Raw genomic sequence first — 17,744 nt, 5'->3', positions numbered from 1 at the left:
TCGCCTTCTATTGTCAATTGCGCTCAAAAATGCGAGATGCAGGGTAGTCTAGAGATGCAGTTTAAAGTTTAAACATCACCCGAAAATAAAAATTATGTCATTATTTACTCACCCTCATGCTGATGGTAGCCATTAAATTCCATAGTATGGAAAAATAAAAAACCATGGAAGTGCATGGCTACCATCAAATGTTTGGTTTCCAAAATTCTTCAGAATATCTTCTTTTGTGTTCAGTGGAAGAAAGAAACTCATACATGTTTGTAACAACTTGAGGGTGAGTAAATGAACTATCCCTATAAAGGAAAATTTTGAGAAAATTTGAATTCAGTATTATTCTGAATCCACAAGATTTGTAGAATAATGTTGATGACCACAAACAATTGCAAAAAGTAATTTAATTCTCTTAACTGTATTTCACTGTATTCTTGGTCTTACTAAAATACTAACAAAATATGAAGGAAAAAATAACAAGCCGTCCCTCAAAAGCCAGTTGTTTTATTACATAGTAACACATATAAATAAATGTAACAAAATACATTAGGTTGGTAGCTTTTTGCGTTGCACGTACCGTAATACTGATATCCTTCAAGACAGCACGCTAATAGTGTCGGACTGCACTGTAGAGGCAGAACAATGTGCTGGCTCATGGAGAAATATCCAATCAGTTTACTAAAGAGCATTTAGAGCTGATGATCAATGCGACTGCAGCGTGTGCACTCAGCCTGACCGTGTACAATATAGATCTGTTTACTTGTCAGCAGCATGAAACCGAATACAAAAACAGCAGAGGATTTGGATGAAACAAAATGTTCAGAAGATAGATAAACATTTTTGTTCATTGGTCTTTTTAGCAAACACATTTACACTATCCTTCATTGCAATAACACTTGAGTTTAACATTCAGTACATGAAATATCCTTGTCCTTCATACACACTGCAGACTGTACTACAATAATAATATTGTGTTGTAGCGGTAGTACCATTCTGGCAAAAAAAAAAAATTGAATGTGACTCAGGGTGTGGTCACATTTAATGCTGTTTGCCAGTCATTTCAATTGGACCGTGCACGAAAAAAAAGTTCCCACATAGATTTGGGTCATCTTCAAGTTGGTCATGCAAATCTCCACACAGACCAACAGAAAGTTGATTGGTTTGAAAGTGATTTCTGTTGGAGCGGGGCTTCATTTCTACACTATTTACAATGGACAGTGTGCCTGTTTTTCACTGAAAGTTTGCTAATGTGACCACACCTTCATTAGCGTATTTTTTTTCAAGGTACCACTGTAAACTAAGTCCCATTCACACCAAAAACAGTAACTACAGCATTAACTGTAATGATAAATGCAAAGTTCTGTCATGAAACTCCAGATGGCGCAGGCCGGTAGGTTCTAAGATATAATCACATGATTATTCACATGTCGCAGCTGATTGGTTTCTTTGAACGCTTCAGAAACCCTCCCCCTTCCCCAGCTCCACCTGTATAGCTCTGTATAGGGTAATTTCATGTATGTTATTATGTATGGGGTTGTTTTATATATGTGCAGCAGCAGTATTTCCTACATGCTCACAGCAGCACATCTGTGGATGTATTGGCAGTAGCAAGTCTCTGTACTCGCTCCGTCACAGCAGTAGCATAGCAGATCCATTCCGCCAAGACTAAACACATTAACATTTTCATGTATATTACCATGCTAAACTCTCTGAAAGTTGTCATGACAGAACTAAATTAGGATCCACAGCAACGTGCAATAACAAATCTGTTTAAAACAAGCACTGCAGTTTTGTCATCTGCCTCTTTAAATGCTGGAACTGTTTAAAGCAGAATTAACTCTGATTGGCTGCCAATGTTTTTTGTCATTCATCAGCTGTTATTGTTTTTGGTGTGAACAGGCCTTTAGCCATAACAGTGGCTTCAAGGATGAATTCACCCAAAAAAATGACATTTTTGGTGACTATCCCTTTAATATGGACCATTGTGTGATCATTGTGATAAAACTCCAAAGGTCAGTAAAACGTAATACTGCCGTTTTCACTAACTCATCCCTGACTTTATTTCTGATGCTTTTTTTTTTTTTACAGTTTTCATTTATGCTGACTGGAACAAAACGTGGTTCTGGTACAGTCTTGAATTCAGTTAGCGCTGTAAGCATCTACGTCGTAGTACACGGATTGAAGCTGTGCTGTTTTGAGTCATTAAACGTGTCACCAGGTCCAGACTGAGTCCCGCCACCTTCTCACCGTTCACTTCTAATATCTCGTCCCCGACCCCGAGCAGCCCCGCGTAGAGTTTCTCCATATTGCTGTCCCCCATTTCTTCAACGTACACCCCTTAAACATAGAGCCAGTTAGTCTTAAACTTTCTGACAATGTCAGAAGTGCATGAAAACGAGAGCGGGGGTCACTCACCTGAGTCTGGCCTGCCTTTCCCTCGGGAGATGAGAAAGCCGAAGGGGCCGTTGAGGGGTCTGGAGAGCTCCAGCAGGATGGTGCCATCAGGGAAGGCCTGAGCCACGCGTCCCACCGGACGCACCGCACTGGGCCGCCCCACGTCCTCTACACTCAAGGCACGCTGAAGACCCCTAAAAACACACACAGATTTATCTACTTAGAAAGACCACAAAAGTGCAACAGAACTATTTTAGTGCCAGATTATATGGTGAGTTACTTATTATTTACTAATTATCATATATTATTTTGACGTATGTTCATTTAAGCAGTTCTATTTTTATTTTTTATTGTTTTCTTTTAAATTTGTAAATGGTTCTTAACTGCGAAAGTTTCTACCACTAGGCCAGAGCTGTTGAAAAATATTTTTAATGTATTGCTATGCAGTTTCTAGGATGTATTGTGTGGTTACTAGGTGGATATATTTTAAAATTATTAAAATGTATTTATTAAATGATATCTTATTATATTATAAATATATATAAGATACCATTTTAAAATAAAATTATATAAACAGACACACTGGGCCATATACCATGGTAGTATTTGAATGGCATTCCCAGGTATTGCAAAGAAAACCATGGTTTCACAATCAAAAAAATATCACTGAACCATGTCCAAAATAAATAAATACATACATATGTATAATATATATTTAATAATATGTAATATAATAATTATAATATTATATTATGAAAGGTCCTTATGACATGATTTATTTTTTTACCAAAAAAAGAGAATAATATAATATAATAATATAAATACAGCTTAATATTTATTATTGTACAGAATTGTATTTTTTCAAGTGTGACATTTTTTCATAGAAGCCTGTCTAATAATGTTAGTCCCCAGACTATTTACAGGCTGCAGTGTTTGCTCCTTGTATTTCAGCTTGTCTTTTCATCTCTGTGTCAGATCCAAGCGAACAGCCAATTATAGCACATCTCTCTGCTTTCTTACTGGCTCTCGAGAAGGCTGATGTAAGCTGCAGCTCTTCTCCAGTCACTGGGGCTGGAATTCCTCTCTGGCTAGCTCTCCTTTACTCAGACACACATTCACACACTCATAAACACCACACGCACTCACAGGACCTATCAAATCACAACACCGGCGACAAACACATTATCTGACACTGTGAGCAACCCAAACACACATGCTTAAGGGGCAGCGTCTAGTAACACACACAAGAGGCTGAATATAGCAGCAGCAATCAGACGAGTGATCATTCCCTGCATTCCATGTCTTTCTTTGGCAGATACACACACCTCTATTTTTATCTTCCCTCCCTCCCTCCTTCTCTGTCTCTTTTTATTGCTGCTGCTGCTGACCCAGTCAATGGAAAATGCTTATCCCCTTGCACAACACGACAGCTGCTCCACAGAACATGTCATGCTTCAAATTGCCATTGTTCATAACACTAAAATGTTACAAAGAGGTAAACAGGCAGATTTATTGAGATCAAGTGGTGTGCATGTGTATGAAATAATACTTAAATAATATTACTGTGGTGTTGGCGTTACCATAGTACAGTATATATATATACAATATATATATTGCAACCATATGTTATATTATCATGATGGTGCCTGAAATCATGGAAGTATCATTGAATCATATTATATTATATTATATTATATTATATTATATTATATTATATTATATTGTTTGGTGTAATTTGAAGTGATGCATCATTTGTAAGTTGTGTTACTCCTGTACCTGGTTAATACAGGACTACAGGGCTGTTCTCCTGGAGTGTATGCAGAGGAACGGTCTGTTTGCTTTCTGGGGATTTGGAGGTTTTGAGCCGATGAAGATCTCCTCAACTGGAGAAACGGAGACCCCTAGTGGTGAGAAATGACACAGTCAGCGCTGCTCTCTTGAAATTTTAAAAAGTAACATACTGACACATCCATGTAACTGTATTTTCAAATTCAAATTATAGTTTTGAATTTGAGGGACATCTGAAGGTTGATTATTATTCTATAGATGCTAACCAGACGTATAGACTGCAGTGAGGGGGCTTTCTTCAGCTGGTGGTGTTGGCTGTGTGTGGGGTTGGGGGAGGTGGAGGGTGAGGTCGGCCGAGCATTTTGGTTTGGGTTTGAGTTGGGTTTGGGGTGCAAGCTGAGCTGATCCATGCTGCCGGATCGTCCTTTTCCCAGCAACCCCACGCTGTTCAGCCCCATGGCAGAGAAGAACCGCCGCAAGGAGAGTTTGGGTCGACCCTCTCGCTGCTCTGCATCCATGCCTGCTCTGAAAAACAGGGTAAGTCATAACAGGTTATTTCAGTATGTTTTTTATTTTTTTATTTTATATTTTTTGTAATTTTAATCTCCACATTGACAATATTACATGGTTTGGGATGTCTTATTTTTTTTAAATAAATAATTATTTTTACTAATTATTAAGAAAACATGGTTTATAATAGTTAATAAATTAATAATAATAGAAAAAACAAATCCCACTGACAAAAAGGTTTTTGTTTGGTCTCCTTTTTGGCTTATATTATTAGTTTGTTTTTTCCTTTTTTTCATTTCCTTTTTTTTTTAAGGCGCAATTTTGATTTTGTGATGTCTGTATAAAAGCAATATATATATATATATATATATATATATATATATATATATATATATATATATATATATATATATATATATACACTACAATTTTGACTTTGTATAAATGTTTATGCAATTGTGAATCTCAGTCAGTAGGTGGCAGTGTTGTAGTAGACAAACATCTAGTCATAAGGAAGCCTGGCCACATCTCCCCTGACCTACTTTGAGCCTTAAGTGCCAAAGCATTCCATATGATTGTGGCCCCGGAAATTACATTGTTCTGAGAAAGGATTCAAAATTTTAGTAAAGGATCTGATTTGTTAAAGTCTTAACCAAAAAAGGGGGGATTACAGTAAAGGGAGGAAGCTGTGGGTATGGACATAGCATAGTCATTATTTCCACCCTCTCTCTCTTTCCCACTTTACTCACTGTGAAAAATTTGGGCTAGTTGCCCTGTGATGCACTGGTCTGATTGGCCCTCTGACGTGTCCGTCACTGAGACGAGTCTGGGTTGATTCAGCACTGCTGGATGTCGCATCAGATCCCAGCTGTCCTGTACTCTGGTGCTGGTCCACATCTAAGGAAGAATGGAAAGCTTGGCTATGCATATCATAGGACAATGGATGTAACATCTTATGGAAATTGTTAAATATCATGATGAATCTTGATAAAGATAATTATCTTGATTTTCATATGTTAATCATAACAATATAATATTAGTGGGCCATTTTATGTAACTGAAACGTAAGTGTCAAAATGCTTTTCCAACCAGCGTCACACAAGATGGAAAATTATTGAAGGAGATGGAAAAAGACTGGTGGAGAGTTGCTGCTGATCGCACTAGCAACTAGCTCACTGTGGGATTACTCTGACAGGACAGTGTGGATCTGCAGATCTGGACAATCCCCAGTGGGACAGGAATGCAATGAAGAGATCCTACATGTGCTCACCCATAGGTGTCACCTTGCTGACCGGTGCAGGACTCACAGGTCTACCTGGAATTGCCGCTTGATTCTGAGGAAAGCTTTGATTAATTTTTAGATTAGATTACGTAAGCGTGCATTTAAAATCTAACCTTCACAGTGCTAAATATTAACTTTACCTTTGCAGTGTGCTCAAATGTGCATTAATAATTGTGAAAGTTCTATTAAATAGGACACTTGTGTAACACAATAGCACCTAGTGCTAGTAGTGCTTTACAATTCGCAGGCATTGTGCCATTGTTTATCTTGCTGAAAAACGCATTTTAGCTAAGTGACTAAAGCTCAGTGCTAGCAACCAGAATGTTGCTGGTTTGAGTCAAATAGCAATCACCATTGTGCCCTTAAACTAGGCATCTCTGTAAGTGTACTACAGGGGTGTCTAATCCTGCTCCTGGAGGGCCACTGTCCTACAGAGTCTAGCTTTAACCCCAATTAAACACACCTGAACCAGCTAATCAATGTCTTTTAAGCTTGCTAGAAACTTCCAGGCAGGCTGGTGTGTTGAACTTCAAGGCAAGTTGGAGCTAAACTCAGAAGGACATTGACCCTCCAGAAGCAAGTTTGGACATTGCTTGTGTGTGATAAGTTGCTTTGGATAAACCTTCTGCTTGGTGACGACTGCTATTAGCCTATGTAGTTAAACTAACCTGTTAGCCTTTCTTCCCCTTGTATGGGTGAGTTTCGAGCACACAGAACTGGGCTCGTCCTGAGTGTGGGACCAGAGATGACCATCGCAGATCTGTCCTCCCAATAACCCAATCCAGAGGAAGCCTGTTCCTGAGGACAGCTCTCCACAGCGCCCCCCGCCTCTGTGGAGTCCAGGTGGTATTCTGGCGAAGACATGAGTATGACGGTCCGCTGACCATTACAGCGGTTCTTTGAGCTGGATTTCAGGGCTGATTTTTTTGGTTGGAGAGGCGGAGGGGTTGGCTGAGGAAAGTGGGAGCTGGATGGTTCTCCTTTGGGGGGCAATGGAGGTGCCACAGGTCCCTTGCTGGATGTGGGGCTGCATGTGGCTGGGATTCTCTGTCCAAGTGGATCCAGGGCATAGGGGTTGAGTGGCAATGCTAGTCCATTCGAGAGACACATTTGAGTTCCACTGTTGCAGTCTGGAGGTGTTGGAACTTTAAGGCCGTTAACGAACAAGGGTTCCTGCTTGCTCTCTTGTTTCCGGACCTTCTTCTTTAGCTTCTGGATTGTTCCCCTAGTGCTCATTTTATCCACAGGACTGCAGTGCGTTCCATCACTGTGGACAATAGCGGGACTCGTCCCAATGTATGTCTCTTTAATCTGTTCAATTCGAACAAGCCGGTTGGGAAGGGTGGGAGCGACCCAACATGGTATCTTCTTCCCTTCAACTTCCCCATTAGGTAAGGACAGATTATTTGAGTTTAAGCTAGGCCCATGGGGGTCATTTAGAAAGGTCCCACAAGAGTTGCACTGCCTGTTTGCTGTCTCAGGACTTTTGCCATTCAACAAACTCTTCTTGGCTTTTGTCTTCCAGAATATTGGATCACTTGAACCATGTCCCGTCTCTGCCTGTCCATTGATGTAAGACGACAAGTTGGGTTTGGACACCAGGAGCCCCTGCGCTCTTTCTCCAGCCCTGCGCCGCTGGCGTAGCCGCTCCAGATAGCGCACCTCAGCGTCCTTCTCCGATTCGTCTTCGAAACGCACACGGGTAGGGGACTGGCCGTGTCTCCGCCGGGTTCCGCCCACCGAGTCACCACTAGATGAGTCGCTAAGGTTTCCGGAGACCACCGCCACGCCTTCCTTCCCCGAAAGAGGAGCCTGGTGTAAGGGTACACCAACCCAGGACAACAGCTCCCTGTTCACACATGCACATTTATGAAAAAAGTTGCATTCCTAAGCACTTAGATACACAAAGAAACAGATGCATGCCAAAGTGACCAGCAGACTATCTCTCAGTATGGATAGGCAAATTCCTGACAAAAATTTCTCTCTGCTTTGGCTCCTCTGTGCACATTCCTGACATGCTTTTTTACTCCTTTAAGGAAGGTCGTCTTCAGCGTGCCAGGCATTTCGATATCATCAGCTCTTTGTTAAACATGGGAAAACCAAAACTTGTTCCTTTCAATATTCCCTGCTTGCTAAAATGTAAAAGTGCGGGGGTAGTAATCTACAGGTGTATTATTGTGCACTGGGACTTTTTATGCCCATTAAGCTTTGTGCAGTGTTCTGAAACCTATGGGATTTTATACAGCCATGAGTTTGTCTTAAACAGTCAATCTCGAGAGAGGCAGTTAAGTGTTAAGTTTAACCCAAGCAAGCTGACAGCAGTGTACTCAACATCACTGAGCTGGTTTCCCCATAAGGGAAAGGCAGGGAGGGAATTAGGGAGAAGGAAAGTAACAGCTGGCAGACACGACAGGTGTAGTGAAGCAGGACGGCAAAGCAGTTTCATCAAAGCTCCCGTTTAAATCGAAAAAGGAGAATTTTAATCTGTCAGTCACTTATTCACTAATCATTTTTTGAATCCAAGCCAGAATATAGACATACATTTTTCATTTGTTTGTTTTTATTAAATATTGTTTTATTAATTTCACTTTAAAAAATTTAAAATATATATATTTTTTTATATATATTTTTTTTTCTCAGTGCATGTCAGGTTTTGTTGTGATGTTTAAAATTGCCCTAATCTGTTCCGGATGCTGCCATGCAGTACACACTGCCTGTCTTCATACCAAACAAGGAGACCGGCTTTTGGGGCAGCTCGCCCATCTGTCTTTGTGTGAAAGTGCTGAGGTAGAGAACAGAGTACGGTGGCTGAGAGAGCTCAACGTGCTGCAAATTAAAAAACACATGCAAATAGAAAAAACACCTGCAAATTAGGAAACCATCTTCATCAGCTTGACAATACATGCACTGCAAATACTCACAACACAACCAAATACCTTAGTAGCAATATACATTATAAACCAAATATATTAGTAGCATAAATAAGATGACAAAAATTGTGAAACGTATATAAGCTGGCTAACTTATTTTACAACTTCCCTTATGAAAATTAACCATGGTTTTACTGTAATAAAAAAAAAAAAAAAAGTTATTATAGTTGTATTTTGAGTATTTGCAGCACATGTGTTGTCAAACTGATGAAGATGTTTTCTTAATTTGCTAGTGCTTTTTTATTTTCATGTGTTTTCTTAAGTTGCTGCGTGTTGAGCTCTCGGCCACCGTTACAGAGCACTGGACGGGGAAGTGGTATTTAGAGGCACCAGCCGTGTGTACACATTGTATAATTCAGGTTGTCTTATATAACAGAAGAATTTGGAGGAGGACGCCAATATACTAAGTTCAGAAGTTTAAATTCAGACTACCATTAGCCTCCAGCTGTTTCACTACTAGCACGGAATGGGCATCTTTGTTTTATTTGATACTAGAGATATTCTACAATACTTGTACATCGGTTTCATACAAATGTCTTTATGATGCCATACTTTAAGCTATATTAAAAGGTCAGACTGAAATAGAAAACAGCACCTGTTGCTTTCTGAAAAGAGATTTGCCAAACCCCCTCCCCCACTTCCCTTTTATCAGCTGCCCGTCTCCAAAGAGAGTAAAAGACTATTCAGTCCAGCACCAAATAATGTAGTTTAAGATCTACACCCCCTCACAAATCCTCAAGAGTGAGCAGGCAAAGGTTTCCTTGTTTTGATATGAAGAGAGCCATGTAGACACCTTCTCTTCCCATGATGCCTAAGCCTCAAAACCCCAAGAACCCGTCCCCAACCCCAAAGACAAAACACAACAAGTGAGGACTAGAGAGAAAAAGACCAGGAAAACTTACAGGTTGTCCCTCTGGACGGGTAGGATGGTGTGGTCGGCTTTGAGAGGGTTGGACCGGGCCTTCATACGCGCTCTTTCCAGCAGTCGTTTGGCCTGCTCGTGGCGAGGGCTCAGCGGAAGGTCGTCGCCCAACACAAAGGCCCTGTGGGCCGGCCGGAGAGAGAGAGAGAGAGACAGAGAGAAAGAAACACGTCAGCTCCTGTGCAGAGTGGGGGATTAAGTGGAGCAGGCCGTCATCACTAATTAGGCTGACAGACGTTGAGTGTGTGTGGGGTTTGTACCTGATTATGATGCACTAGATGGGCTCATGCATATGTTTACATGGTCAAAGGATAATATTACTCTAAAACAGGAATATGGCAATATCAAGACTTAAAAGTTCTTATGAAATCAATATAAATAAGAATGCATGAGTCGTTTTCAGGAACCGCTATACCTCAGGATTTGCTACTGATATTGTTCAAATAAAACTTAGTCTCATAATAATAAGTTTAACTCTCATTAATGTGTAATGTAAAATATATAATGTAATGTAAAATATATTTTTTAATATATTTTTAAATATTAAAAAAAAAAATTCAGCCAAGTTTATGTCTGCGATGTAAAAGAAAGAAAAAAATAAAATAATAATTAAATAAATTGATGTTTGTTTCTTCAAATTATTAGTCTGTTGCTAATTCATAATTTTTTTTAAAATCCAAACACAAATATGGATACACTAGTTATTTAAAACTTTCTACTAATATCATTAAAAATAAATTTAACTCTCATTATTTAATCACTTCAGATCTGTTTAGTGTGCAATGTAAATAATAGGAATACATTTAAAAATTAATACTTATCTGTCAGTCACTAATTCACTAATTTATTTTTTTCATCCAAGCAAAAAACATTTTTGTGTATTTGTGTTTGTTTATTAATACATTCTTTTTTTCATTTTTCAAAGGATTTTTAAAACTCATTATTTAATAACTTCAGCTCTGTTTAGTGTATAATGTTAAAAAAACAATAATTAAAAAAAAAGAAACTAAAAAAAATCTACACAAATTTAGCTTTTGTTAGTTCAAATATGATTACATTAATGATTTTTCCCCTATAATGTTGAAAATTTGTTTTCAACACTATTATCTTGTGACACTGTTATGTATTAATAATCATTCTGACATATCCACATGAGCACATTCAACCTCTTTTGACCACATAGTTTCTTAAGTGTCTCATAATGACAGTGATCTCATTTTTTATATAGATTTTTAAATAAATAATGTTCCTGAAATGTTCAGGCTCAAATTTCCTGGCAATGACCCATGTTTTTTTTTTAAAGAATTTGTGGCATCTTTATTGGTTTGGAGAAAAGAGCTCAGCTATTTCCTTTGTTATACAACTCTTAGGTGAAGTTTAAAGGAGAGGCAGAATTATATGATCTGTTTCCTTAGCTTAAGAAAAGCAGCTGTTTTCTCTTGAGCTCACATTCAACTTTGTGCATGTTCAACATTTGGACATGATTAAGCAGCTCTACTTTTGAGAGTCCCTGAAAGCTAAAATAATAAATCTCTAATCAGCACTGTGAGAAGCTAAATATAGACTACATGGTGTGTGTGTGTGAGAGAGAGAAAGAGTTTAATGTGAGAGCATCAATCTGTGCTGCCCACCTTTGGCTGTGTTCACTACCTTGGAGTGAAATCCCAGAATCCCAATCACTGTCATTCAAGCCACAGATACCTGTGGAAACAGATACAAAGACATTCAGGGTGTAGATTACAAGGGTTATGACTTAATATTAAAAATGTATATAAAATAAATCAATAAAATATACTAATTTTAATTTTTTAATGCATTTTCCCTGTTTTGACCACCATAACCAATACTCTACGCCATCCACAGTTTCACTATTGCATTATCTGCTTCAAGTGGAGTGAACTGTGTTTGCCCGACAACTAAAAGCCAGTTGTTTATCTCACTTGACATGACAAGGTCATCATGTTTGTGTCAACATCTGGTGCTTCAAAAGTGAGAAAAAAACAAGCGAACGTGTGAAGCGTCACACCGTCTCTGTTTTCCCATCTCACAGCCTTTATCAATGTTACTCTGAGTTGTTTTTAATCAGTGTAATTCTCATTCTTATCCTTCTGTCCCCTCATATCTGGATTATCCAGCTCTCTCGTCTATATGACCTCTGCTTCATTAGGGAGGTCATGTGTGATCATTGTGTGTAATCCTTAAACGTGCTAAAGGAGACAATGTCATCTCATCAGACATGCGCTAACGCCATTTAACACCTGTCTGATCACCTCGGATTAGCGCTGCTACGCATTATATTGTACATTCTGTTATATCAGATAAGGCCGATTACATCTCAGCTTCCGGAAACAAGATGAACGATTTCAAGCCAAGTTTGAAACGCATATGCCACGTTCTTAAAAATGTGTTTTATTATATATATTTTTAATGAATATAATTTTGAATAAGATTTTATACAGTTTTTATAGCATTTTCAAGAGAAGATCAGTTTAATTATTCTAAACATGCCATGTGGTGTCACCACCTTTAACAGTTAGAAACATACAAACCTTAATCATTATGTTTAAAATAAATTATCAAAATAAAAAGTATTTTTTTGTTCATGTTTACATATGATTTTGAAAAACATTTAGATTATTTTCAAGACAAGTTTTGATTTAATTACTCAAAAATTGTCATGTGGTGTCCGATAACAATAAATTACATATCTTAATCATTATTTTATGTTATTAAAATAATAATATTAAATAATAAATTAAAATTATATATTTTCAAGGTTATATATATATATATATATATAAACATTATTAGTTTTTTTGGTAGTTGCACCACATGACATTCTACAACCTGGACTAACTTTAAAGATAAAAAGATCAAATTTAATAGAGTTTACACATAGTCATGAGGCTCTGCGGGGGTCCTCTATGATGTCACTTCCTGTTTTCTGCTTTTTTTTTTTTTGCGTGACTCTGTTTTTGTAAGAAACATTTTTTCAGTTACTTTTATTAAGTAATGAGAGTCAATCAGTTTGGTAAAAATAAAAGAAAAAATGTGATTAATAAAGTGATTAATAAGTGATTTAGTAAAAGTGTTTAATAAAACAAAAATAAATTAATAATAATAATAATTACATAGTTTTTCATAGGCTTTTTCTTCATTATATCAGAACAGTTATACCACCATAGAATTTTTTTATCCGCCCCAAAAAAAACAAATCAAAATGCATTGAATTCATGTCTGAATTGCATTGTTAACTGATTTTTGAAAAATAATAGTTCCAAAAAAAACTAGTGTCATGTCATTTACCCACCGGATCTCCTTACCTCTACCGCCAATGTGCGTGGGGTCCTCTATCCTCTGTCCTGGCACATGTTCTTTGTCTTTGTTCTGGGTTTTCTGCAGCATCTGTTTGAGAAGGCCGCGGTTCATCTCGACCCTCTCGGCCAGGGACAGCGAGCTTCCACTGCTGCACATGCTCTCCAAGCTGTCAGCCCGCCAGAGTCCACACTGTCCCACCTCACCGTGATTATACCTGCGTAGGTGACTCTCCAGGCTATCAGACCTTTGCAGTTCCCTTGAAAACTTGTGGCCCATTTTGTGGCCAGAGGTTCCTCCATTTGGTCCATCTTTCCCCACAGGAACGTTCCCATTTAGAACCGGCATCTCTGGTCTGATGGACCTCCAGAAACACTTTGGTGGCATCCATGATTTATTAGATGAAGAAGCATTGTCTTGAGCACCGCAAGCATCGTTCGAGAGGTTCTCCAGGCTTGCTCCTTCTCCAAGGCCGCGTGGAACTGCCAACAAGGCTTCGGAAGAGACAGGATCATAGTTGAGTTCTACCTGAGGCTTGTGGTCTCCTGCAAGGAACATCAGAGGTTTGCGAGGTTCCCCGTCTTCATCACTGCTGCTGGAGGCCCAAGCGTCCGTGAGGGCGTATCCCAGTATGAAGGTCCCGGGAACCACTCGTTTGTCCTGGTTCTTACTTCCAGGTTCTTTCCAGACAACTCTGCGTTCAGAGAGAGCCTTGACCTTGGACTGCAGCGCTGATACGGCAGGGCCTTGAGCTTGCTGAGTGAAAGGCGAGGACGGGGAGCTGGGCTCCAGGCTGCCGCTGGAAGGACACTCATCCTCTGGCTTCCTGAGGTGGATGTCAGTGTTTTGGGAGGCGGCAGGCAGGGGTTCAGCATCCTCAGAGGTTACCGCATCCTCCATGGTTGAAACAGAGAGTCAGTGGAGCATTGTGGTGGCTGAGGGGACGGAAAGAAACGAGTTAGGTCTCATTCACTAATCACTAATAGCTGCGTGGATTATTCATAATCGTACACACAGGAGAAATTGGATAAAATATTAAGACTTGTTTTCAGAGAAAGTATATTTAATAATTCAAGTTTATTTTTTTCTTACTGCATATTGATTGAATAAATGATGAATTGCAGATCTGTTTCAACTTTATTTTAATCTGCAGCTTTTATTTTTATCTGCAGCGTTCTGACCGAAAGAAAAAAAACCTTCAAGTTATGTATTTATAATTTGCTTTCAAAGAGGGTCTCTTTGCTCTTGTTTTAACATGTTTATCATTTAAATGTGAAAAAAATCAAATAAAATACACTTAAGAACAAAAAACAAGTCAGTGTCACTTCTCAACTAAATCTTTTCTCAATGCCTTTTTTATGATTTAAAAAAGAATACAAAAAAATATTCCTTAAGAATAAGAGTTTTACAGTGCATAGAATTTAGTGATAGATTTGGCATTTTTGAGTGACACTTAAAATGAATTGCGGGAAATACAGGCCTTCAGTATCACTTACTGCATGAAATGCTGTATTTTTCTTTTTAAGGCCATTAGTAACCACAGAGGTTTTAACTGTCCTCAGACCAGTGGAAAGCACATTATTCATTTAACTGAATTCTTTGATATATCACTTTATTTTATTTTTTATTTTTTTGACAAAAAGACTTTTGCATCTTTCATTCTTTACAAACAGCCTTGGCCAGAGCTTGACCACAGAATAAAAAAAATATTTTAGTCACAAACAACTGCAAGTCATTGTGGCATTGAAATTGGATTTTCCCAAGGTTGAGGGAAAGTATCAATGAATATTTTAGTGTAAAAAATGTTTAATCTGCTCTACTAACCATTTACGCCACTGATGTAGAACAAATAGTTTCACCAGGAACCAAAACAGCACACTAACCTGTTCTGAGAATAATACAGGGCTTGGTGACACATTATCTCCCTTTTAGCTTTCGGCTTAACAGCCCTATCCTGCTTTTAAACCTCCAATCATCATTTAACAAAGCACAATGTAATCAAACTAACATCTGAATGCTCTTAACTTTTATTTAATAAACCTCACTGTGGTGTAGTTAGGTTATGGTGTGCACATAGCATATGACAGACCAGGATAGACAAGCAAATTGTCTCTGAGGTAAGTTCACAAACGAGTGATTTCTCTGGGAGATTAATTTGATTTAATTGGTCCTCTCTAAATTAGGACACCCTCCCGGTACTTCACACTTGGATACACAGACGTTATTCTGTCTGAACAGACTTACAAGATTGAAAAATCTTAATCACTTGTTAGGTTTTTAAAATATTAACAAACCATTTCCCAAATATTAAGAAGGCCATACTTCATACATCAACCTTCACAAATATGATTAAAGAGTTCAAGCTGCTAGTTATAACAAAATCTAGTTGTTCAATGACGAGATATTATATTATATTTGAGATATTATAGAGAGAAAGATATTTTGGATAAACACCATCCAATGAGTAAGAGGATTAGGGATTAGCAATAATAAAAAAAAAAATAAAAAAAAAAATCTCCAGATTAAAGGCATAATGCATGATTAAAAAGTTTTTCGATAAAAAAAAAAGTTAAAATAAAATGTTGAGAATAAACTCAATATATTTCTTACTCAAAATGTAACATTTTTTTGTTGTTCACAAAACGCAATGACTTTATTCTCAAAATTTTATGAGTTTATCCTCATCATTTTATTTTGACATTTTTCTTGAAATTTAACGAGTTTAATCTTGAGATGGTTTTATTTTTATATTATTGCTTGGCCCTATTCCTCTTCCATGAGGATTAATGAGGGCCAAAAATGTATAGAATAAATTATTGTAAGGGTTCCCAGACATCCTGATCATGATTTTAAAAAATGTAAATAAATAAATATTATTTATATATTATAAACATATATAAATAATATTTACAATTATTATGCTCACAAAGAGCAATTCTAGCAAATTGAATACCTACAGTACTAGAGTCAAGCATAAAAAGTAAATAGCATGTAGAAATATTTACTTTAAAACTTTCTATGATTCTAATCCTCAATTTTAAAAATAAATTAATTAATTATGCTCAAAAGAGCAATTTCTAGCCGAATAACTTAATTATAATTATCAAAAATAATTTTCCCTGATCTCTGATTTTCTTCTATTAGTTTTTTTTATAAATAAATAAATAGTTATCCTATCAAAGAACAATTTCTAGCCAATAAAATGCCTGTTAGAGTCAAGCATACAAATAAATAGAATGCAGAAATATTTACTTTAGAAGTTTCCATGAATTAGTTCCATGACTATATAATGAATAAATAAAAATATGCTCACATAGCGAGTTCTAGCCCATTAAATCAAGCATAAGAGTCAAGCATACCAACAAATAGTGTATAGAAAGACTTAATTTCAATTACTTTTTCAGGCCTTTAACTAATATTTCCAATTTTTCCATGTGCTGTTTTTATTCCAGCGCAATCTGTTGGTTATGAGAAAACTACAGGAAATGAAATCATTTCAAAGGAATTAGTAAGTACTTGATGCTTTCTTGAAGTCTCACTTTGAGCTCAGGTCAGTGTCTACAGTTCTGCACCCTCACATCATGTTTTATCCCGTCTGCTGCTATCTGTGACCCCCAAACACACGCGGGTCACCGTTTCGGGCCACGAACGAAAACAATCATCTCGCGCGGGACCACTTCTCTCATCTGACATTTGTTTAACACTGCAGCGAACAGGAGAATGGGTCAGGAAAACAAAATACCATCCGGATGCAATGAGTCACACACAGGTGACCATGAAAGCTGGACAAACAACTCATAAAGACCACGAGAGCTGTAATTCTGACAAAACACGTCATTCAGAAACCCCAATAAATATCTTCTTCAAACAGCTTACCTCCCTTCGTCCTTCTGCTGTCTATAATCCACAGCAGCGCACTTACAAAGTCATTTTAATAATCATATTCGGTTACAAAGAGTCAGCAAAAACACAAGCGCTCAGTCAAATCCCATCTTGCTCTCGTTTCTGCTTTGCTTTCAGTTTAGTTTTGAGCGTCCAAAATCTGCCCTCGCCCTCTCTCTCTTCCTCCAGCTGTTTTGGCCAGCTCAAGTGTGCTCGGCACACTCCCACTTCAAATTTGGCCAACTAAACAGACTAGACTGGCCATCGTTCACTTCACTCGCGTTCCTGAAGGACCAAACTGTAAAAGTGAACGACCTGTGGAGAGGTCGCTACGTTGCTATGGAGACAGTCGTGACCACCTTTGAGAAAAACTGACCTGTGAAACGTTCCTATTGGTGGAGCGGCCCGCGTAGCTCCGCCCCCGAGTGGGAGGGGTGTAATTCTATCCTTGAATTTGGGTGGAAAATTGATGGAAGAATTTTTAAATCCTGACTCTGGGTGGAGAGGAAGTTCGCGAGTCTCCAGGCACCTATTCCAGCTGCCAAGGAATTTCCTTTGTTGATTGTGAGCGCGCACCCGCTGGTTCGTGCCCGTCTTCATGTTTATTAACCTAGACATCTCCGTTACACTAAGGCTGAGAGAACTAGTTTGATTTCTCATCCATAGAAGTCGCTCAGACTTCATACGTGATTATTTTTCTTGCACTAAGCGCTTGAATCCCTGATCTGAG

The 17,744-nt window shown here is 38.1% G+C and overlaps 1 protein-coding gene across 1 annotated transcript; it reads right to left on the bottom strand.

The window, feature by feature from the left end:
* Positions 1 to 479: 479 nt before the first annotated feature.
* Positions 480 to 17,378, bottom strand: LOC109046689 (uncharacterized protein KIAA1614-like). The gene is made up of 10 exons (XM_019064468.2): positions 17,009 to 17,378; positions 13,141 to 14,067; positions 11,449 to 11,518; positions 9,798 to 9,938; positions 6,634 to 7,814; positions 5,433 to 5,580; positions 4,440 to 4,698; positions 4,162 to 4,286; positions 2,407 to 2,579; positions 480 to 2,328 (listed from the first exon to the last, which is right to left on the bottom strand). The coding sequence occupies exons 2-10, from the start codon at positions 14,030 to 14,032 to the stop codon at positions 2,135 to 2,137; spliced, it is 3,183 nt and encodes a 1,060-aa protein (XP_018920013.2). The 5' UTR covers positions 14,033 to 14,067; positions 17,009 to 17,378; the 3' UTR covers positions 480 to 2,134.
* Between the last annotated feature and the right edge of the window lie 366 nt (positions 17,379 to 17,744).

Source organism: Cyprinus carpio, chromosome A22 (genome assembly GCF_018340385.1).
Source record: "Cyprinus carpio isolate SPL01 chromosome A22, ASM1834038v1, whole genome shotgun sequence".
Taxonomy (NCBI): Eukaryota; Metazoa; Chordata; class Actinopteri; order Cypriniformes; family Cyprinidae; genus Cyprinus; species Cyprinus carpio.
Note: the sequence above shows the minus strand (reverse complement) of the source record. Positions and strands in the feature narration are given on the sequence as shown.